Source organism: Equus caballus, unplaced genomic scaffold (genome assembly GCF_041296265.1).
Source record: "Equus caballus isolate H_3958 breed thoroughbred unplaced genomic scaffold, TB-T2T haplotype2-0000562, whole genome shotgun sequence".
Taxonomy (NCBI): Eukaryota; Metazoa; Chordata; class Mammalia; order Perissodactyla; family Equidae; genus Equus; species Equus caballus.
In genome coordinates, this window is record NW_027221925.1 from 33,189 (window position 1) to 56,860 (window position 23,672).

The 23,672-nt window shown below is 40.1% G+C and overlaps 1 protein-coding gene and 1 long non-coding RNA gene across 4 annotated transcripts in view; one reads left to right on the top strand and one right to left on the bottom strand.

Moving 5' to 3' along the window:
- LOC138922165 (ral guanine nucleotide dissociation stimulator-like) overlaps positions 1–23,672 on the bottom strand; it is a 43,821-nt gene that overhangs the window by 9,749 nt on the left and 10,400 nt on the right. The window contains exons 2-4 of one of the 3 annotated variants that reach the window (XM_070258993.1): positions 6,605–6,715; positions 4,466–6,194; positions 3,115–3,264 (exon numbers count right to left, since the gene is read on the bottom strand). Coding sequence is in view for 1 of the 3 variants with exons in the window: in XM_070258991.1 (XP_070115092.1) it covers positions 175–300 (126 nt within the window). In the remaining 2 variants the exon portion in view is untranslated. Of the gene's footprint in view, positions 1–174; positions 3,809–4,465; positions 6,195–6,604; positions 6,716–23,672 lie in introns of those variants that run through there. The other 2 variants (XM_070258991.1, XM_070258992.1) reach the window with 2 other exon arrangements.
- LOC138922167 (uncharacterized) lies at positions 2,971–23,251 on the top strand. Its single transcript, XR_011435248.1, has 2 exons — positions 2,971–3,106; positions 22,564–23,251. It is a non-coding gene; the product is annotated as an uncharacterized lncRNA (long non-coding RNA).

The following is a 23,672-nucleotide window of genomic DNA, read 5'->3' on the forward strand; positions in this document are numbered from 1 at the left end:
AGGAGGGACCCACTCCTCACCTGCTGCCTTCCCGCACAGCGCCCACGCGTACACACACACACCGACACTCACACACAAACCCTCACACAAGGTGCAAGGGCTATGGGGCTGCTCAGGTGGGATCCGAGTTGTGTCCTGCCCTACAGTGGGCTGCCCTGGGCTGCCCCACATTACCTTTGGGTACCTCCTGCCAAATTGGCCATGAGGCTTGATCCGATGTCCACAACAACACAACAATCTCACACTCTGGGTTTTCCTGAGCCTAGAGCCTCTGAAAACTGGTACACAACAAGTAAACATGTTTTACTCCGAAGTGTCTCCAGTCAGATGAACTGGCTAGGGGTCTGTCTCTAGAATTAACTGCCTGGTTACCAGAGTTCTAAATCTGTTGGGGTCTATCGCCAAGGAAGTGAGGTCACTTTTTCAAGATTCCATTACCTGGGCTGCTTCCTGTAATCGGACCTACCCAAACCACCCCCATGTCTTCTTCTTAACTCTACATGAGGAGCTTCCACAGCCCCAGCCACAGCTCCCTGGGAATGTGATGAGGGTCCCAGCTTTGAGGAGGCAGAGCAGAATTCAGACCTCCTTTATCTTACCAGTTCTCTGTCCTGGAAAACTCATTGTGCCTCTCAGGGCCTCCCCAGTCTCCAAACCTGCCCAAGGGGAATCCGCCTAGAATCTACTTGCTAGGGACATCATCAGGTGTATATGAAATAATATCCATACCACCTGTGAGGTGGTGTCAAGTGCAAGGAATGCACAAACAAAGAGATGGAAGAATTACGAGAAGGGATGTAGCATGAACACCACTCAAACCAGGCCTGGGTTCAGCAATGCGCTATTGCAACAGGCACTTCCTCTCTTGGCCTCATTTCAATGTCAGCACAAGGAGAGGGTTGATGAATGAAATCCAGACACTGTCATCCTCTGGATTCAAACCTCTCCATTGTTTCCTCTTCTGTTTAGAAAGAGACCCAAGAGCCTCATCTTGATCTGTGAGGTGGGCAGCCTTCACCGTGGCTCCCAGAGATCCCCACCCGTGGTACACACATCCCTCACAGATTCCTGTGTGACCACTGAGTGCTTAGTGACTGGCTCTCGCCAATAGAACACAGCCAATGTGGACGAGTGTCATGTCTAAATTTTAAACATAGAAAGTCTCTGACTTGTTTCTTATTCCCTCTCTTAAGTTCCGTCTCTCTCTCTTTCCCGTGTCTCTCTCTCTCTCCTGTCCCTGAGCTGTGGAATCAAGCACACACGTTTTGAGCTGCCATACACAGAGGCCCACATGGGAGAGAACCGAGGCAGCGCCCAGGCCAACAGACAGAAAGGAACCCATGCTCTGAGTCCAAAGTGCACCTCGACTCCTTTGAGTGAACCTGAGAGGAAATCCTCTGCCAGTCGAGCATCACTTGAGGCCGCGGCCGCGGCCTTGAGGCATCTCGAGCAGAAGAACCAAGCTAATCTCTGTCTGATTCCTCAACCACAAAAATTGTGAGATATGAGGCATTTGCCGTTTACAGATGCAAGGCACTGGAACCGTGATTTCAGGCCCCAGGATCTGGCCCTGCCCTCCGCCGCCTCCTCTCTCCCCCCAGGCTCCCTCCAGCCACACTGGCCACCTTTCTCACATCCTCTGGCCAAACCCCCTTCTGCCCATGAGCGTCTACAGCAGGGGTGCCTTCTCCCTGACACGCCGCTCCCAGACTTGTGCAGGGCTGGCTCCCTCTTGTCATTCTGGTCCCAGGAAATGTCGCCCCAGTGAGGCCTTTCAGACCCCTACCCGGTGACCCCTGGCCCTCCCTCACAGGCCCCTGAATGTCCCCTCAGCGCTGGCTCTTTCCCCTCTCATGTCTTTGCTTTCATGCTTTTGTCCTTGTCCCCTCCAGAGTGTGAGCTCCTGACCGGCAGGGACCACTCAGTCACTGTCAGCCCTGCACTTACACCCACCTGAGCACCTGGCACAGGGTGAGTGCTCGGTGCACAGTCGCTGAGTGAAGAATTGTGAAACTCGTGTCCCCTCCTCCTGCTCTTCACCAAGTCAGACTGTGGAGAGGAGCGCTAGTACCAGGAGGAGTGAGTTCTCTCTGAGGCGGGGCACAGCCGGAAAGGCCTCTGCACAGCTATTCGCTGCTCCAGCAGCTGAGGCAGGCTGAGTGGGCGCCGTGTAAGTTTAAGAAGTCAGCACAGGGACTGGATGCACACAGCCTGCGCAATGACACCACCAGTTCACTTAACATCCGTCACCGAAAACAGAAAAGTAAGTGTTTGCTTGTGATGAGAAGTTTAGCTTCTTGGTTCTTAGCAATTTTGAAATGTACCACACAACAGTGTTAACTTAGGCAGTGCTGTGTGGCAATTACATCCCAATAGAAGTGACAACAGTGAAAACGCAACCTCATTGGGCACCACTGACGCTGGAGGCTGCCTGCCCCCTGGTGGCCAGCACCAGCACTGCAGCCCTGGCAGAAGCCACCAAACAGGAAGTCTCTTTGGGTGTCCTCAAGGCAGAGGCTCCCCACTGTCCCAGGGGTAAAGGAGCAGGACCTGCAGGCTTCCAGGCCGTGGGAGGAACCTCAGGAGCCTCCCTCTCCCTCATTCTTTCTGTCCCTCCACTTGGGTGTCCTTTTTTCTCAGGAGGCATCCTGACCTCAACCAAGGCAATGATTCTCCTCTCCAGCCAATTGAGGGCCTCGGGAGTCCAACAAGGACTGGTCTTGTCCCTGGACTCTGGCCTTAGTTCACAGTGCTCTGGCATGTTCTTCCTTATCCCAAGTTCTCATCCACCCGAACCCCCAAACCTCTCTCAGTTCTAAAGGATCTCCAGCAGGTGGGAAAGCATTTTCTCAGGTGCTCAGAGCACAGGGCGTCATCGATGGAGAACCAAGGGCCACAGACCCTTCGTGAGCATCATACGGAACCCAGGGAGTCACCCGCTGGACGCACTCCACTTGAAACAGGAGGACACCAAGGTCTTCTCTCCTCTACCCAATGTCTACACAAGAGGAGAACGGCTCATCAGAGTAGCAGGTGCCCACAGAAGTGGACTCCAGCTCCCCAGTCCTGTGCCCTCCAGGCTGGGCCAGGGATGTCCTTGGAACAGGTACACACCTAGAAACCTTAGGGATTCTTCGGTCTGTCTCGGGCCTTCTGGGCATGTAGGCAGGAGGACGGATGCTACTGTTCATGGCAGAGCTGCCTCCGACCGCCTTCTCCTCGGCCTCTTGTCACTTCCCTGGTGTCTGCTCTTTCCTGGGGTCCCTGCATGGTCCACACAGGAGAAATCGGTGTGAGTGTGCCTGTGCATGATTGGATGCGAACAGGAAGATGACCGCCCCCATGGACGGGGTGGGCAGGGCTCCCCTAGGACCATGAGGTCCCTGTTTCCAAAGAAAACCCGAAGGGAAGGGGTTGAGCCCTGGCTAAGGAAGCCAGAGCCCTGCCTGATCTTCTGGATTCTGACCCCCTCCTGAGGTCTGGGCCAGTCCCTCCAACTTTCTGGGCTTCAGATTCCCAAATGGGCAAAGAACACGTTTTGTAAGAGCAAGGTCAAAATGGACCCTCAGCAAATGAAACAAATTCCATGCTTTGACCTCCCCCCACTGCTTATCCTCCAAGGAGACTTCGAACCTACACGGTGTCTATTACTGGGTAAAATCACCCTCAGCACACAAAACTGATAATGGTTAAAATGGCACACGGTGAACTTTATCAGTGACTAAATATCGATGGAAGAAGAAATACATCCGAATATATTTTGATATGACTGATAAGATTCAGGAAAGTTTACTTGCTAGAAAGAATAACACCTAAACAAAACTTAAAATGTCAGAACCTGTACTCAGTACATTATGATGTAGATTAAAAGAAATTCAGTCATTTGCATAACAATTAATTGATTCTGAGAAAAAACAGATTCAGTGAATTAATAACAAAATGGATACACTGGAATTGTTTTATGGTGCGTATTTTATAGCAGTCAAGGAATTAATATTACTATATTGCATTCTGAAAGTTGCTAATAGCGTAAATCTTAGAAGTTCTCATCACGAGAAACACATTTGTAACTCTTGATGATAGACGTCAACCAGACTTCTTATAGTGATCATTTCACAATATACACACATATTGAATCATTCTGATGTAGACCTGAAAGTAATATAAAACAAACAAATTTAATATTAAAAATGTCGTCTTATTATTTTTTCTCTGAAAAATACATTGTAACAAAAATTTTGAAGAGATTTGTTTAATTCTGATTTCAAGGTTCTCTTAGGCCCAGAATGAAAGCATTTGTCTGATCAAAGTTGTCTCAGGTACAAGGGCTGAGACAAACACCAGGGTCAGAATGGAAGAGCACGAATGGCAACACTAAATCATACTCTGCTCATTTCTTTGTATTTGCACTTTTAACAGAAAATCTATTTTTATTCGCTTAAAATACACACAATGTAAAACTTACCGTCTTGACCATTTTTCTGTGTGCACGCCATCAAGCACATTAATTTCATTAAGCGCATCTTCAGTGTGTTGACCAAAGTCATATGGTGGTGCAGCCATCAGCACAATGCATCTTCACAACTCTTGTCACCCCACAGAACTGAAGCCTTGTCCCCACTCATCGGTCACTCCCATTCCTCTGCTCCCACCCCTGACCACTGCATCTGCTGTCCGTCTCTCTGAATCTGGCCATTTCAGGAATTTCATATAAGTGGAGTCACACAAGGCCTGTATTTTTGGGACTGGTTGATTGTCCTAAACGTTCATCCATGTTGTATCATATCTCAGATTATTCTTAGTTTTTAAGGATGAATAATATGCAGTTGTGTGTCGATATGCCCATGTTGCTTCTCCATTCACCCCTGGATGGATCCTTGGGTTGTTCCACATTTCAGCGATCATGAACAATGATGCCATGAACATGGGTGTTCAAATATGTCTTTGAGACCAAGCTTTCAGCTGTGCTGTGTATATATCCCAAAGTACAATTGAGGGGACATTTAGTGATTCTATTTTTTAATTGTTTTATGGAACTGCCATGCTGATTTCCACAGCAACTATACCATTTTACTTTCCAGCCACAGTGTACCTGCGTCCAATTTCTCCACATCTTTGCCAACATTTGTTTGAGTCCTTTCTTCACTGTCTATTTTTTGGAGTGCCGTCACATGGATGTGAGGTGGTGTCTCATTGAGATTTTGACTTACATTTCCCCAGTGATTAGTCACGTTAAGCATCTTTTTATATGCTTGTTGACCATTTGCGTATCTTCTTGGAGGAAAAGTCTATTCAAGTACCTGGCTCGTTTTTGATTTGGGTTGTTTGTTTTGTTGTTGTTAATTTTAGAAGTTCTAGATCTATTCTGGATATTCAGCCCTTGTCAGATAGATCATTTGCAAATATGGCCTCCCATGCTGCATGGGTTGTGTTTTTACTCTGTTGATATTGTCTTCAGAGGCCGAAAAGTTTTAATATTCATGAATTTTGGCATGTGTACTCTTTTTTTTTATTGCCCATGCCTTGAGTGTCATATCCATGAAATCATTGCCAAATCCTATTGTGGAAAGTTTTCTCCTATGTTTTCTTCAAAGAGTTTCAGCTCTTACATTTGGATCATGATCCATTGAGAATTAAGTTTTATATCTGGTGTGAGGCAAGAATCCAAGTTTACTTTTTGCATGAAGATATCCACTTTTTCAGGAACTACTTGTTGAAAAGACTGTTTTCCCGCTGTTGAATAACCTTGGCAATCTTATTTCTGGGCTCTCTATTCTGTTCCGATTGTCTATGTGTCTGTCTTTACGCCATTACAATGCTGTTTTGATACTGTAGGTTTGTAGCAAGTTTTAAATCAGTAAAAAGAGAGTCCTCCAAATTAGTACTTCCTTTCAAGACCAGTTTAGACATCTGGGCATACTTGAGATTCCATACGAGTTTTAGGATGGGTGTTTTTCAGCACAAAATGTCATTGGGATTTTGATAAGGACTGCATTTAATTGGCTCATTTCTTTGAAGAAGTTGACATCTTAACAACATGGAGGCTTCCAATCCACGATCACAGGACACCTCTCATTTCTGGTAGTGCCGGGTGGTGTTCAGGTGGAGGGGACAGCACTCTTCCAAGTAGTCACGCAGGGTCCCAGAATTCCTCCACACTGTGCCTTTGCCATTTCCTCAGAACTTATCGACATCTGCATCCAGTCAAAGGAGAGAAAAATGCGTGTCAAATGCATGTGGGAAGTTTTCAAGGACCGGGTGTGGATATGGCACAAGTCTGTGCCACCCTCTCCCCTGGCCAGAACTACGCACGGAACCAGCAGACCCTAACACTCGGGACTGCAGGAAGAACCAGCGGACCCCACCAAATTTGGGACTGTGGACTAACCAAGGGCTAGAGACTCAGCGTCCCAGGGAACCATCTGCCAGCTCCAGCTGCCTGCTAAGACTCTGACTGGCACTGTGGACGAACCCAGGGCTGAGACAGATGCTCTGCTAGAGCATCCTGTCAGACTACACTGGCCCGTTAACCTGCGCCTGGAAAGTCACTTAGCCCAGGAGCTCAATGCAAGGAGAGTGGAGCTGAGATGCACGAGACACTTACCCACAGCCCTCAGAGACAGCAAAAAAGATGGAGAATCCAAAGGCTTCATGGGTACCAACGCTCGTGTTTCTCATCCCCGAAGCCATGAGAAGTCTCCTTCCAATCCCACTGCTGCCACCAAGCCGTTAAGAAACAAAATGCAACTGTGTAAGTCTAAAGAACTTCATTGCTTTATTCACCAATTCCTGCACCCAGAGGCATCCAATCTAGCAGATAGAAAGCAGCTCCAAGGAGCTGTACAGAATGAAAGACTTTGAAAGGCAGAAGGGAGAAGGAAAAGAAGTCACAGCAGGCGGGAGGGTGGCTGGCTTATTGCAAGGTTACTTTCCTCAGGGGACAGCAGCAGTCTATGACGTGGAATACCTACCTAGTACTGATTGGGGGATTCCTGATCCACTGGTTTAAGATTCTGTTTCCGGGAGAGTCGAAAATCTAATGAAGTCAAGACTCAGTTTGGTGACGTGGGGCTTAGCGTAAGAGGCTCCTCTTGGGGCCCGCCGTCTGGTTTTGACACATGACTCTGCTGGCCCCCTGCTGGCCCCAGGTACACCCGGGTTTCCCTTCCTGACCATTGTTGGTCACACATCCACCGCACCTGCCTCCAGTTCTCCCCCTTCCACACCGCAATCCCCGCCATGACTCCCTCTGACACTATCACGACTTCTCCCACCACACTGCCCTGCTTTCCACAAGGCCAGCAAGAGGCTTCGTAAGCACCACTTCATCAGTCCAGTGGGCTGAGCGGGCTGCCCAGCATCGGGACTCAGAAACTGGTGGGCCTGTCACATGGCCTCCAATCACCGGTACCCCAGCTGAAGTGCCTGCCCTGATGAGAAACTCAATTTTAGCCAGCTCCATCAAACAGCATCTTTGCCCCAAGCTTCCCTTCAAAATACTCCACACATTTTCTGCCCCAGCTGTTTTTTGAGGAGTCATTTTGGGGGAGCCTTTGAGGCCACCTTGGTGATTCTGTGCCCGGGCACAAGCAGCTCTTGGCCCACACACGCTTTGATTGTATCACCTGGAATCGTAGAGCACAGGGAGCCACTGGATGGGCACCAATCGCTGGTTTGACCCCCAAGAGCCGGTGACTATTTCATAGCAGGAACATCTACTTTCGGGTCTTCCTGTGGGCGCACGTCACAAGGCGCTCCCTGGTACCCCGCTCTCCCCCACATCCTCTGACCAGCTTTCCCCAGGCGATGTTCTGCAGTACATCATTGTCTCCACGGACCTGCCCCTAGAGGTGCACCCCACAGACCAAGAGTCCCTGAGTTTCCTGCCCTGACAGGCTACCACCGACCCAAAGAGATATGTCTGTTCTACTAGGATGACTGGACTGGCATAGGGTAGTGGCCGTAGCCACAGAAAAGCAGGTAATTGAGGCCACCCAGAAGTGTGGACAAACAACCCAACACGGACAGCAGCTCCATGAGACTCTATTCTACTCCTTGTAGGACAGTCGCCTAAGTCTCTGCCAAATGGTTTTAGGAAACCACCTGGCCTCAGACTATCTCTACTGGCCAAGGAAGGAGGGGTCGGGGCCCTCCCATGGTCTACCACCTGCATGTACATCAACAACTGACAAGTTCAAACCTACCTACACCAGAGGGTCCAAGAGGTGAGAATACTGCCCAGTATAACCGAGATCTCTGAACAGATTCCCAGGGCCCCCAAGACCACTGACCTATTTTCTCGACTGGTCTTTTCAAGGTGGAGACCATGACTATGGACTGGATGTCAGACTGTTGCTTGTGTGATTTTCGTACTCGCCTCTAGACCCTAATCAGCTGTTTACTCTCAGGGCTACACCGTGCCTTACCCCTAATAGCTGCATGAATTACCCTAATTTCAAATTTTCACTGAAGAAAATCTGCTCAACATAAAATACACCATTTTAAGTATTTGAAAGTACACAAGTCAGTGACGTTTAGGACAATGAGAATGTTGTGTGGCTCTCACTACTATCTAATTGCAGAACAGTTTTAATACCTTGCAAAGAAACCCAGCCTCGCTGTCTCTGTGCTTTGCCCTAACCCAAGTCCACAGAAAGACCTTATCTGTTTCCTCTCCCTGCAGATTTGCTATTCTGGGCATTTCATTCAAATGGAATCATAGAATCTGTGGCTTTGTGTACCACTTCAATTAGCACACTTTTTTTAAGGATCATCCAGGGCCTAGCACGTCGCAGTGCTTTCTTCCTTTTTAGGGCTGTGTTATATCCCATAGTATCAATATGCCACATTTGCTTTATGTGTTCATAATTTGGTGGAAAATTGGGTTTATTTCATTTTTGGGCTACTGTGAATAATGCTGCTTTGAATGTCCATGGACAGGTTTTCCTGCAAACATATGTTTTCCATGTTCTTTTGGAGATGCCTCACAATGGACTGTCCAACTCAAAGGCAATGATTGCTTGAAGATGTTAAGAAATGCAAAGCTGTGCTCTACAGTGGCTGCATCATTTTACGTTCCCACCAGTGATGTATGAGGGCTCCCCTTCTTCCTCATCTTTACCAACACTTGTGATTTTCCTTTATGTTGAATACAGCCTACACATTGAGTTTGAAACAGTAGCACATTGTGGTTTGAATTTCCCTTTCCCTAATCATGAATGACATGTAGCATCTCTCTTGTGCTTATTGGCCATCCGCATATCTTCTGGAGAAATGTCTATTTCAACCATTTGCCTATTTTAATTGTTTTATTTGTCTCTTGTTATTGAGTTCTAAGAGATATTTATGTATTCTGAACACTAGATTATACAAGTTGAAAGTCGGCGAATTCAAGACCCAACTTTCAACAATGGATAGAACATCCAGACGGAAAATAAGGACACGGTAGAAATAAATGACATTAAATACTAAGAACATTTTATTGAAGAGCAGCAGAATACTCCTTCTTCTCAAGAGCACACAGAGTATTTTCCAGAAGGGATCACGTTTGAGGTCACAAAACAAATCTTAACAAAATTAAGACGATTGAAATCATACCAAGCATCTGTCCTGAACACAATGGAGTGAGACTAGAAATCAATATCGGGAAGAAACCTGCATCATTCCTGAGAGATGGAAATTAAACAGCAGCCTCTTACACAGACATTAGGTCAAAGAGGAAATCAAGAGAGAAATTAAAAAATAGCTCAAGACAAACAAAAAGAATTAAAAACACACCAAAATTATGGGATGCAGCAAAAATAATACTGAGGGAAGTTTGCAGTGATCAACTTGTAATGTCTTAAAGAAGAAGGACCTCAAATTGACAACCTAAGTGAGAACACACAGAACTAGGAAAAGGGAAAACTGAATCCAAAGCTAACAGAAGGATGGAAGTCACAAAGGTGAGAACAGAAGAAAGGAAATAGAGGAGAAAGACAAAAGATCAAAAGGATGAGTCAATGTTTTGAAAAAATAAAATTGACCAACCCTTAGAAGACAGAACGCCTGACAGAAGAAAAGAGAGAACAATCAAGTAAAGTAAATGAGAAGTGAAAGAGGAGGCCTCACAATCGATGCTTCAGAAATAAGATCATAGAGACCCTCCATCCTCTTGCTCACTAACACACTGAGTGACCCAGCAGACTAAGTTCCTAGCAACAACCTACCCAATCTCACTCAGGAGGAAACAGACGACGGAACAGACCAGTGACAGATACGGAGGCTAAGTCAGTGATCACAAATCTATCATTTAAAGAAAAAGACCTTTCTAATTTCCACTAGACACACTTAAAACCGGTTACACGCCAAGCCAATCTTTATTTGAGTTATTTATTTAATGTTAAAATACAGCTGATAAAAATATTCATAATGCTCTTTTATGTAGAGAGTTTGAAGGTAAAGTTTCTTGAGAAAACTACAGGTTTTTGTACTTGGTACACAAGGAATGAAATTCTAAAGCACGGAGAATGCGCATTTCTTCACATGGTTAGCGCCCCAGTTTTAGTGAATACCTCTGAGAGATGAGCAAATACAATAAAGTGTATGACTAAAGCATCACACTTCACTCAAGACTCATTGTATATAGCCACCCTATCTGCAAATATTTAGTATGTTATTTCTAATACTTCACAGTATCACTGCCATCGATGATAGTAATACTAAATTTCCCTTTGAAAGCATCCTAACTTGCCAATTTCTTTGACTTTCTAATACTAGAACACTTATACAGGTAAACTGAATATGTTAAAAATGAAATGGAAAACAAGGTAAAATTAAGCTAGCATAAGAAAATTATTTGACGTACTTGAATATTTGAAGAAGATAAAGTTAGATAAAATTTATTTGAAAAAGTAAAATATCAACAACTTTAAAAGTAAATAAGCTGTTTGAAAAATGGTTATATGCATTTAAATATAATGTATTTAATATTTATAATTAATTTTATATTTGTATGATTTAGAGATGCTGCAAGTATACGTTTTTACCAAATGAAATGGGTGTATATTAAAATTAATTCCGCGTCCAAGCCTAGATCAATGGCAAACATTGCTAAAAAGAATAAGCTTCTGAGATTAAGAATTAAATCTAAAAGCGGAAAATTTTTATTATCAAATATAAATTACAAAAGGTGTTTTGAGTCAGATTTTTTAAAGGAAAATTATTTCTCAGCATTGCCGGATCTCATAGCACGCACAAGATGGCAACATTCTACATAATACCCACTTTCTCCAGAGGGGTGTGGAGAACCACATTAGATTTTGGTCAGCTCTGAAGTGGCTGCCACCAGGTTGTTTGTCCTAATTCTCTAATAGTAAATGAACTTGACAAAGATTTCTCTTTTTTTCCACACTTGGACTTGAAAGATTTCATTGTTTGTGGTCAAGTAGATTGATTCAAATAATCTCACAAAGTAAAAGGGCTCATAGCTCAGGGAAGATGCTTTCCGAACATTTCCTGAATTGAGTTTGGATTGTTATCCTCATTAGATCTTTTACTTCTAGTGTTTCTCATACGCCTGCTGCCTGATTAAAACTCATCCTTACAATATGAATCAAGAAATGTGGCCAAAGAAGGATGCGGTTCGTTTTCAAAATAGACAGATAATCTCTGAATTTTTAACTACGAAGACATGCCTTTTATTTTACACACATGGAATAATGCACCTTTCCTGATATAAAATGTTAAGGGCTCTTTAGAGCAAGCAGCAGATTAGAATCCCCTTGACTGTCAACGAGTGGGTCCAGCAACATATCGATTATGACTGGTTGTAAAATAAAATTTGTCCCTAGTTTGTGTTATTATTTACAAAGTACAGTATTTGTTTTTTTGTGTGTGAGTAGAAATTCAAACTTACTTTTTGGATATTGTTGAAATCCTCTCTCTCTTTTTCTCTGTATCTCTTTTATTTATTTTAAATCACTTGTAATTCACGTATAGATTCCATGACACTTCATGCCTGGATAGTATATTTATGCTCTGAGTTTTTCCAACAATGACTTCATAAATATTTTTAGATATATGATACAATTTAATTTCACTCGTTGAATTTGGTTGTTATATCTTCTTAGTCACTTTTCGACTCTCAACTTGCTTCAACTTTTTTATTTTGTGACAGCAATTTCTTATGAACTAATGACAGTTGTCTTATAGCTTGTCCTGCTTCTGGATTTACTTAATGATTTCTTCTTAATTCCATTTATTTCCTATAATTTAGAAACAAGGTTGAAGGAATTAATTATATTTAGATTAAATATTTTAGCAAATATACTTCATGATGTATCATATCAGAAACACCATAAGTAGCTGCTTTTTCATTTTCTTTCAACATCATGTACAAGTTTGTGACAAGGCAAAAATTTTTTTCAGCTTTATTGAGATACAATTGCTAAGGTACATCTTAAAAGGTCTCATCCCCAGAAAAAAAATTGTAACTACATGAAAATGTGCTTTTACTATCATTTTTAACTAGTGTCTTGTCTTTGAGGAAAGATAATGAAAATGGGCTTCTTTCTTCCCCACATTCAGTAATTCTGTAACATTAGGCTATGTGATAGTCACAAATAAAGGCTTAAAAAAGTATTAAATTTTTGCAATTCCTACCTCACTCATGGACTTCATCATGCTTGTTTCATGAGCTTTAACATTTGTGTGACTCAAATATTTCACCAATATCTGAAAGTCAATATACAGCTATTAGCAATAATTTTATCAACAAGCTTTGCTCATGGTATTGGTGTTTTATTCTAATTTGAAATGAAGGTAACCTAAAGATTTCACAGTTATTAGTCAAGAATATGCTCGATCAGCAATAGCAGTGTGAAAATCAATAAACAGAAACCTCACTGAAAATAGAGTTGAGAGGCCAGAAAGGAGAGCTCTCATATGTATTAACCATTGCAGAGCCCAACAGGAAGAAGACTTCCTCTTCCTGCCCAGTAATAGCCAAGGAGAGACTGTCACAACACAGCCAATGAAAAGCCGCCACGCTTTGATCTCCCAGTCTCCTCCAATGGGCTTTTTGCTTACAATAGCTCTCCCAACTTTCTTTGCCCCTCTATAAGAGGGTTTCTCCTCCCCTTGTTGCTCAGGACTTGCATGTGGCTTGCCATAGTTGCAGACTCCAAATTGCAGTTCTTTGCTGATCCCAGGTGAAGCCATTTTGGCTGGAGAAATAATTGGCTGTCTGTTTCTTTAAGGTCAAGACCAGAAACAATGTTGAAGTCACCATGTAATAGAGCCTTCTAAATACTGACACTGAAATCAAATTGTAAATTAAAGCTCTTGTTTAGTTTATCCCTAACATGTGAATGCGTATACAAATGCAAAAATGAACAGTTTCTTATAGAAAAATGAAATCCAAAATAAAAGTCTCTCTATATCTTGAATCTAACTTACAATTCCCACTGTGTCATTCTATATCGGTCAAATGTTGCCAAAATAATATTGTGAAACAAACTACCCCAAAATTCTGGATCCTGAAATGGGAATCATTCATTTTCATCTGTGCGCTTGTACGTAAGTTTATTTAGGGTGGGCTCATCTGGGCTTAGCTCCAAGCTGGAGATTGCCAGTTTCTTTCATCTGTCTCCCATCCTCTATGTATCAGCAGGCCAGCAGAGGCATCTTCTTCTTCTTCTTCTTTTTTTTTTTTTTTGAGGAAGATTAGCCCTGAGCTAACATCTACCGCCAAACCTCCTCTTTTTGCTAGGAAGATTGGCCCTGAACTAACACCTTTGCCCATCTTCCTCTACTTTATATGTGGGATGCCTGCCACAGCATGATTTGATAAGTGTGTGTAGGTCCACACCCAGGATCTGAACAGGCAAACCGTGGGCCTCTGAAGCGGAGCATGCGAAGTTAACTGCTACGCCACTGGATGGGCCCCAGAGACATCTTACTGTGGCAATACAAGAACCACATGAAGGAAAGTCCAACTGTGCAAGTCCATTTTAAGCCTCAATTTGCACAATGTCTGCTAGCATCCTTTGAATCAGGGAACCACATGCCCCAGTCCAAAGACAAAGGTTAGAGAAATAACCTCTGCCTCTAAAGGGAGAAAATGCAGGGTTATGTGACCAACTGCCTGGATACAGAAAGGAAAGAAGCATTTGTTCCAATTACTCAATTTAGTACACTTCCGATGTATTGTCCACTCTGGACTCATCAAATGTAAGAAGTATTTCCTGAACTTTCTATAAGCTTTCATGCTTTGGGCATTTAATTTCACTTGCCAATGACTTTTCCTAAATTTGTACTCTTTCCCTCTGTATCTGTCTCTCCCTCTTTCTTAGCCTATGAAAACAACATGAAGTGTATATTCTCAGTGAGTTATTTTTCAAAACATCTAAATTTTTTTGTCTGTGACAGAGAGCAAAGAGAACAGAAAAAATGTGAAAGTCGGTGAGATATTTCGGGGGTAACCTAAACTAACGAAGAGGAAGAGTACACAAAACAACCTTGGTTACCTGTCCCCCTTAGCGAACAAGTGTGAGGAATGTGCCCGTGCAGGCTTTCCTATTGACCGGGTCCCGGCTTCCTTTGCACATGTAGCGCTGTACAGATATCTGCGCTCATGCTCTCCATCAATACTGTGAATACAAAGTACACTGTAATTACAATGCAATCCACTGCCGGGAACTGCTGAGAGGCTAATTAAGTAATTTCTACAAATTACTTTTAGATGCTTCAAGGAAAGTAGTTTATGGATGTCAATTATAGTATCGAAGTATTTGCTGCTAGTTATTGTCTGAAAAAGATGACTACTCCCATCTTTGTTTAATGTGTTGAATATTGTCCTTAGTTATATAACATGTTGACAATTTTCCCTATTTTCCTTCCTAGAGAAGTAAATAAAGTTTTGTTCAAATTAACTGTGAACATAGAATTTTTCAAACAAATAAATGGAAAATTACCTTAATAGAAATTAATAAAAATAATTAAATAGAAAACAAATCACACGTGATTCTATAGCATCAGAATAATTGTAAAATATCAAAATACTTTATTGAGATGTTAAGGAAACTTCGAGCAGAACTTTGTGTGTCATTAATCATGAAAGACTCTGTTCTTCAAAAGTCGAAGTAATTTTTATTATAATCTTGCTAAGAGAATTCTTTCTGTAAAAACATTTCAACGATGCAATAAATAGACAAAGAATAAATCTATAGAGCTATGCACAGCTAGATACGTGGATAATCCACAGCTTCCTGGATGTGGGAGTAGTTCTGCAACTTCATCATTCAGCATTAAAAAAGGAGTATTTTTTAAATATATTTTACAAAACAAAGATATGTGTATGCATCATTTAAAGCGATTAGAAATCTACCAATCTTTTGATTATAGTGGGGGATTCTGTAAACATTTCATAATACTGTAATGAAACGGAAAATGAAAATGACTATGAAAAGTAAGCCAGACGAATTATCACAAAAGGAGGAAAGTCCGCACTATTTCTAAAATAACATTACCCCTTTTCATTTAGAAAATAGTAGGGAATGTCTTCATTTAAACAATTAGTAACTTTGAATTTGGGCACGTTTAAAGAAAATTTCCAAGTATCTCAATATTAAGGAATATAATGTATGCAGAATATTCATGTGTGAATTGTGAACAGAAAAAAATCAGCATATATAAAAAGGACATTTTGTCCTAGACTTATAGTCTCTTTTATTGTATGATATTTATATATTTCTGCTTGTATTTTTCTATTGGCACTTCTGCCTACACTTATTTAGACTTACTTTTAACAGTTTCAAGCTGAATATACCTACACTTATAAGTATGATAAAAATGATGTGATAATGTTTCTCATACACTTTAATGCAAAAAGCTTAATTATATTTCACATTATATCTTAAATATATTGACAGGCCAAAAATACCAAAAAAATGTGTTTTCATGACATATTTTGCATCTCATATCTTAAAACATTTTAACTTACATGGATGAATATGAATAAACATCAATTGAAATATTAATTTTATGTACCAAATTCAACTAATTATCACTCTCAGAAGAAGGCGATCTTTCTTTTGCTTTCTTTTTATTGAGGAAGATTCACTCTGAGTTAACATCTGTGCCAATCTTCCTGTATTTTGCGTGTGGTTTGCTGCCACCGCATGGCTGCTGATGAGTGGTGTAGGTCTGTGCCCGGGAATAGAACCCAGGCCACTGAAGCGGAGTGTGCCAAACTCAACCTCCAGGCGGTGGGGCCAGCCCCTAACACTTTTTTAAGATTGTAAAAATTGTAAGGGAAAACAAACTTTAGAATACACATACACACACACACACATATTCACAAAATAGTTCATTTAATAAACATTTACTAATTATTAATTAATAAATGAATGGAATAGTTAATAGATTAAAAATTCTCAGAGTTCTCGAATTATAGCCATTTAAATCAGCATAGCCATAGATGTATTTGGAAAAATTAGCTATACCGTTTTTATGATTATACAAATTTAATTAGCACAACTTGCTCATTAAAAAGGTTATCCATAGCATCAGACTTCAGATGCCCCTAAATTGCTATTGTTATTGGCAAATGAAATTAATAACATAATATAGGGCAAATAAGAAACCTAGATGTTGTTTCTCTCACTGAATTTAATAGACACTGGCAAGTGACCCTAACCTCCTGGCAAATCCCTTACCCTCTCTGCACCTCAGTTCCCGCCACTGTAAAATGAGTGGCTGCGCTGAATGAACACCACATTCACTTCGTTCTCTGAGATTTCCTGCACCTCTGAAAAAGACTTCTGAATAGTAGGATGTAAAAACTCTGATGACCTGCTAAACCTTACATTTCTATTTTGTAATATGTTCATTTCCTAAAAATTTGAAACTTTATTTGTACATTTCCATTATGTTTATTTATGGACTTTTCACTAACAGAATTTTGAGCATATATATCTTCCTAGAGCTTAAAACATTTCTCTCAACTTCACCTTCATCTGACTCACTTTTGCAAATAATTAAATGTCTCAAGGTGTCAAAACTAATTTGTTCACAGTAAGATGTAGCTTGGTTGTTCAGGGTTCTGAAAAGGGAAAGGCTAAAAGGGTTGGCAAATGGATTGCACTGTGAAAAAGGAAGAAACTATGCCCTTAAATTGTATATCTTTAAAACTTTCTTGAAAAAAATAGATCACCTCATTTGTACTTTCCTATGCTGTGTTATAGCTACGAGAATACACAAGTTGTAAGAGCGCTATCCTAGGAAAATAACATGTACTCTTTTTATGTTTTCTGTTACAGTTTTGATCCTTTAGCTTATAGTTGATTAAAAACAAAGTAAGAGAGAATATTTTAACTAAGAATTTGCTCCATTAAATTTCTTAGTCTTGGAATTACACAATTGTCATTATATTAAATGCTGAGAAGTAAATAATATATAGTATATGCAAAAACAAAAGCAAACAACACTTATAGACATACCTGAATGTGGATATAGGTCCCTAACCATTAAAAAAAAATCACTGGCTTTGGCTTACAAGAGGTGAAGTAAGTAAATCTTGAAAATTGGAAACTAATTCCACTTTACTTTTCTGAAGTTTTCATATCTTAAATCCATGTTTCTAAAATCTATTTCACATGTATTAATTAACTGAAGTTCAGTGTTTATTTTATTTCTTAGCTATACATAATATCACTTTCTTATTTTATTTATATACTAAAATAGTACATTTTTGCTCCAGATTATTGAATGAATTGGACTTTATTAAACCAATTTAATTCTGATGTTTCCTTCTAATCATATTAATATGGACATCCTATTGCTTTTCACTAGTCAAAGTAGAATATCATTACTTTGATCCTTAGACTCAATACACCTATATACAATTAATCTTATGAAGACAGAATTTTTAAGGAGTACTATTTACTTTTTTTTTCTGCTTTATCTCTCCAAACCCCCCCGTACATAGTTGTATATCTTAGTGGTAGGTCCTTCTAGTTGTGGGATGTGGGACGCCGCCTCAAAGTGGCCTGACGAGTGGAGCCATGTCCGCACCCAGGATCCGAACCCTGGGCCGCTGCAGCGGAGCGCACAAACTTAACCACTCGGCGACGGAGCTGGCCCAGTATGATTTACTTTTGACCGATCTGAGCGTAGAAGTTTGGTACATTAGAGTCAGAGGTTTCTATCCCTTTCAAGTTTCAAAACATAGGATCCCAACACTCAGAGCTACATTAATATTACAAATAGATTGATGATAATAAATTAAGCTACACAATGAGAAGTAGGATTCTAAATATGTCTACTTATTGAGTATTTTAAACAAGCCAGGCACTGTGTTAATTATGTTATAGATATAATTTTTAATTCTCACAAGCCTTCAAGTTAGGTATTTTTCTTCTCTTCATTTTTCAGTGAAAGTAATTAATTCACCCAAAATCACACAACTGAAGGTTGACCCAGTATTAGAAGTCATGATTTCTCCAACTCCAAGGCATTTTTTGACTTCTTGATTCTACACACTAATACGTGACAACTATAAATAAAAGAATCGTGTCTCCTGCTTTGCTCAAGTGAGCCCGTCTTTCCTCCTGTTGTCTTAGAAAAATAAATATAGAGCTTTCTTCATTATCGGAAAAATCCTGGCTTGGATGAAAATTATATGGTGTCCCTAAATATAGAAATTATATAAGGGATTTTTACTTTAATATCTAATCAACAAGGCATTTGGGAAAATCATTAATTAGCTCAGTATAATCTGTATTCCAGTAAAGTCTAGCTCCTTTTCTGCGGTTCCTCAGCTGCTGTTTTCTCATTACGACTGTGCAAAGTGCCAGTCTGTTGTGTCAGGAAACTTATTACTGAAATTGTGATTGTTTATTACGTTGTTCAGTGCATAGTTCTTTAAGCGGCAAATTGTCCATTGATTTCTGAAGAAGGCTTTGCCAATTCCAGTCTGCCTGTTCTTGGAATTGAAGAGTCGGGGTAAAATTTAGTTCTGTTTAATCAAGCAACGAGTTCTATGGTTGAGCCTATATGGGTTTTTGTTTGTTTGGATTCTCTATGTAGAGACACCCGGGTCAAAGTTCAACATGTTGGCAGGGTAGGAGGTGTATTTTAAATTTTTCCTGGCAATGTCAGTTGAAAAATGGATCTCTCCTCTAGTAGTGCCATAAGATCCTGAAAAACGCCACTAACCCTCACCTGGCCACAGCAGTTAGGGAGCAATTCTGATTAATGACGTGGTCACCTGCTTAGAGCAGGTTATTACACATAAACATCCGTTTCTCGAAGAAGCATCGTGGACCTCTGGCCTTCAATAAAATTTGTAACTCCACATTTCTTTTTAAACTACTTAAGATCTACAATTTCTCTAACTAATGGAAAAAGCAGAATGTAGAGTATGAAGAATAGGTTGTGAGTCATATAGATGCAATTGTTAATCCATGTCCTGCCACTTATTAGGGTGTGACCTCAGATAAATCTCTGAAACACCTTCAGCCTCCAGGTTCTTATCATCATATAAAGATCTGAGTGCATAATACCCTATGCTGTCCAAGGAAGAGGTGATTTATAGCTCAGACAAAGCGTTTATCTCAGGGCCTGGAGCCTAGTACTCGCTCAGTAAAATAGAGCTACTATGGTATGATTGTTACATTGCACACTCAGTTTTAAACATCAAGTTTGCAACTACCCAGAGACACAAAATTGTGAAAATCACAACGTAACTTCCACAGTCTCGATAGATGGACTGTAATGCAGAGTGAAAATACAAACTCAACTATTTTAATTGTAGATGTGAGAACATTTTATAACATTTGAATTCATCATTAGTATTTATTATCTTCTACTGGTTTCCATACAAAACTATTTTCCTCATTTTCTTAAAAATAGACTCAAATAAATTTTAGGTAAATTAATGCCTTAAACAAAAATCAAGGTATCTGCCTTCTAGTTCCTAGACTGACAATGTGTTCTTTGGGGAAAAAATATGAAATTGATTAATTCTTATTCATAAGAAGGAAATGTGTAAAATAATCTGTCCACAACGATAAAGATAAGATTTCTGTTAACTCTTGGAGGAGATGGATTCATGGCTGCTGAGTTTAATACCTTATGGGGAAAATATCTGTTAATATTCAGCAACTCTTAGGAATACGCGTTTGTTCCCTAAAATGAAATAAATATGATGGAATATTTACAACAGATAAAAATCAATAACATTTCACCCATGTTATTTCAGAACTAATATGACTCTATGGAAGATCTTCATTCCATAATTTCTTATGTTATAGAAACTTTTTAAAGACTCCTTCACTATATTTTTTTCTCAGTGGTATATTATTTCATGGTGAATACCGTTCTAATAATAGTAGTTAAAATTTATGATCCCCATATCAATAATATGATTATGTTTCCAAAGACACAGAGTTTCTTACATGTTTGACAAATAAGTTTTAAAATTTTACTTAATAATTTTGATCTGAGTAAATCATTTTGAGACTTAATACTCATTTTGTAATCTTCACCGTGTCCATGGTGACTTCACAACAGTCCAAGCCCTTTTTATAAATGCAGTTAAGCTTGTAGCCTTAGCAGATCAAGTACAAATACTTCCACTCTGTTCTCTTAACTTTTAACCCACTATTTTTCAACTCCAACTTAAAATTCTCATTTTTCCCTCCTATTTTTTCCAGATAAAAGTGGCCTTCTATATCTAATAGAACAAAGGTTTATCTCAGTTCAGGGAAAATAGTTATTCTAATTGCAAGTGCCGTAGAATATGTTTTCTGTAAAAGATGAGATTTTGCTAAATACACTCACAAATTAGTTCATCATACTTTTTTGGTCTCTCTAATTTATACCAGGTAGTTCACCTTCTGATTGCTTGCTAATATTCAGGGACACTGAGCATTAATAAGAAACCATATCCTTTAATTTGCATGAAAACATAGATTCCTATAGAAAGAACAGGAACCTGATTTACATTGCTATTCAGGAAGTTTTGGAAATTATCACGTGTGAAGATGTGTTGAAGAGTTAGGCGTGCACTAAAAGAAAAACCTAAACATTACTGTGGGACTTTGCCTTTCCAGCCTCAAACCTTGAACTCCATATCATTGTTTGTGTTCTCTGATGAAGCAAGAATGTGTTTGAAATCAAGAACCACTTTCCTGAGGGCAGCAGAGCTACTTCAGGACCCATGACCGCCTGTGCAAGTAGATTATTAGAAGAGGAAGAAATTCAGATAGACAAAGAGAAATATCAGACAGCATTGGTTAAGAGACAATTAGCAGCAGCATCAGCAGCAATCCATGAAGAGAAAAATAATAGTAATGTAAAAGAGTAGTATGAGTCCCCTCCACGTTCCTCCATAAAGATCCTTGTTTTCTGAGAGTAATAGAAATGATACTATGGTGGAAGATATTGGATTTGCATGGTAAAGAAACAAGACTACTTCTTTGGGAAAATGTCTGTGTGTACCCTCTGCCCATTTTTGATCAGTTTGTTTATTTGTCATTGAGTGGTATGAGTTCTTTGTATATTTTGGAAATCAACCCCTTGATTTGCAAATATATTCTCCTGGTTTGTGGGCTGTCTTTTCATTTTGTTCATGGTTTCTTTTGCTTGCAGAAGGTTTTTAGTCTGACATAGTCCCATTTGTTTATTTTCTCTTGTATTTCCCAGGCCTGAGTAGACACGGTATTCAAAAAGATGCTGCTAAGACTGATGTCAAACAGTGTACTGCCTATATTTTCTTCTAGGAGTTTTATGGTTTCAGATCTTACATTGAAGTCTTTAATCCATTTTGAGTTAATTTTTGTGTATGGTGTAAGATAATGGTCTACTTTCATTCTTTTGCATGTGACTGTCCAGTTTTCCCAACACCATTTATTGAAGAGACTTTCCTTTCTCTATTGTATGTTCTCAGCTCCTTTGTCAAAGATTAGCTGCCCATAGATGTGTGGTTTTATTTCTGGGCTTTCACATCTATTCTATTGATCTATGTGTCTGTTTTTTTGCCAGCACCATGCTGTTTTGATTACTATAGCTTTGCAGTATTCTTTGAAGTCAGGGATTGTGATGCCTCCACTTTTGTTCCTTTTTCTCAGTATTGCTTTGGCTATTTGGGGTCTTTTATTGTTCCATATAAATTTTAGGATTCTTTGTTCTATTTCTGTGAAGAATGTCATTGGGATTCTGACTGTGATTGCATTGAATCTGTAGATTGCTTTCACTAATATGGACTTTTTTTTTTGGAGTAAGATTAGCTCTGGGCTAATGTCTGCTGCCAATCCTCCTCTTTTTGCTGAGGAAGACCAGCCCTGAGCTAAGATCCGTGCCCACCTTCCTCGACTTTATATGTGAGATGCCTAACACAGTATGGCCAAGTAGTGCCATGTCCATACCCGGGATCCCAACCGGCAAACCCTGGGCCGCCAAAGCAGAACATGTGCACTTAACCACTGCACCCCCTGGCCAGCCCCTGAGCATTGAAACTATGTGTATTCTTCCAATCCATAACATTGAATATCTTTCCATTTCTTTATTTCTGCTCCAAAGGATATGAACAGACATTTTTCCAAAGAAGATATCCAGATGACCAACAGACACATGAAAAAATGTTGAACATCACTAATTATTGGGGAAATGAAAATCAAAACTATGAGATATCACCTTACGCTGATCAGAACGGCTATAATTACCAGGACAAAATGTAAAAAATCTTGGAGAGGATGCGGAGCAAAAGGAATACTCATACACTCCTGGTCGGAATGCAAACTGGTGTAGCCACTATGGAAAACAGTATGAAGAATTCTCAAAAAGTTAAAAATAGAATGCCAAACAACCTACCTATCCCGCTACAGGATGTTTATCCAAAGAACTTGAAGTCAACAATTCAAAGAGGTTTATAAATCCCTATGTTCACTGCAGCATTATTCACAATAGCCAAGACATGGAAGCAAGCCAGACAGAGAAAAACCAATACTGCATGATTTCACTCGCATGTGGAAGACAAACAAACATATGGACAAAGAGAACACATCAGTGGTTACCAGAGGAGAAGGGTTGGAGGGCTGGAAAAAACGGGTAAACAGGCACATATGTATAGTGACAGATAAAAACTAGACTATTAGTGGTGAGCATGATGCAGTCTATACAGAAACTGATAAGCAATAATGTACCATGAAATTACACAATGTTATAACCCCCACTATGACCTCAATAAAATAATTGAAAAGAAACAAGAGTGCTGATGTTCAGAGAAGTGTCTTTATGTGTATCTACTCACCAGCAAGTGAAGTATTCCTTCACTTCCAAGTTTTAATTCTAACTTAATTTAAAGTACTAACAATTTCTATTAGCAAACAAAGGGTTCTTCCATTTATTAAATTCTGAATATGTGCTATGAATTCTTTGGTGAATTTATGGCTAAATTTTTATTTTTATCGTTATACCAATCTAAAGGCAATTAAAATTGCTATCACTCCCTCAGAGGAGGAACTAACTCTTTTCTTGTGTCACACAATCCTTGAGATGTAGAGCCAGGATTAATTGTTGCGGATGAGATACTAAAGCACAGGTTTCCACGATCCCATGGAAGAAATATTCCCGTGATATTCCTTTTGTTGTTAAAAAAAACTATATCAAATGTAAAAATGTAAATAGGC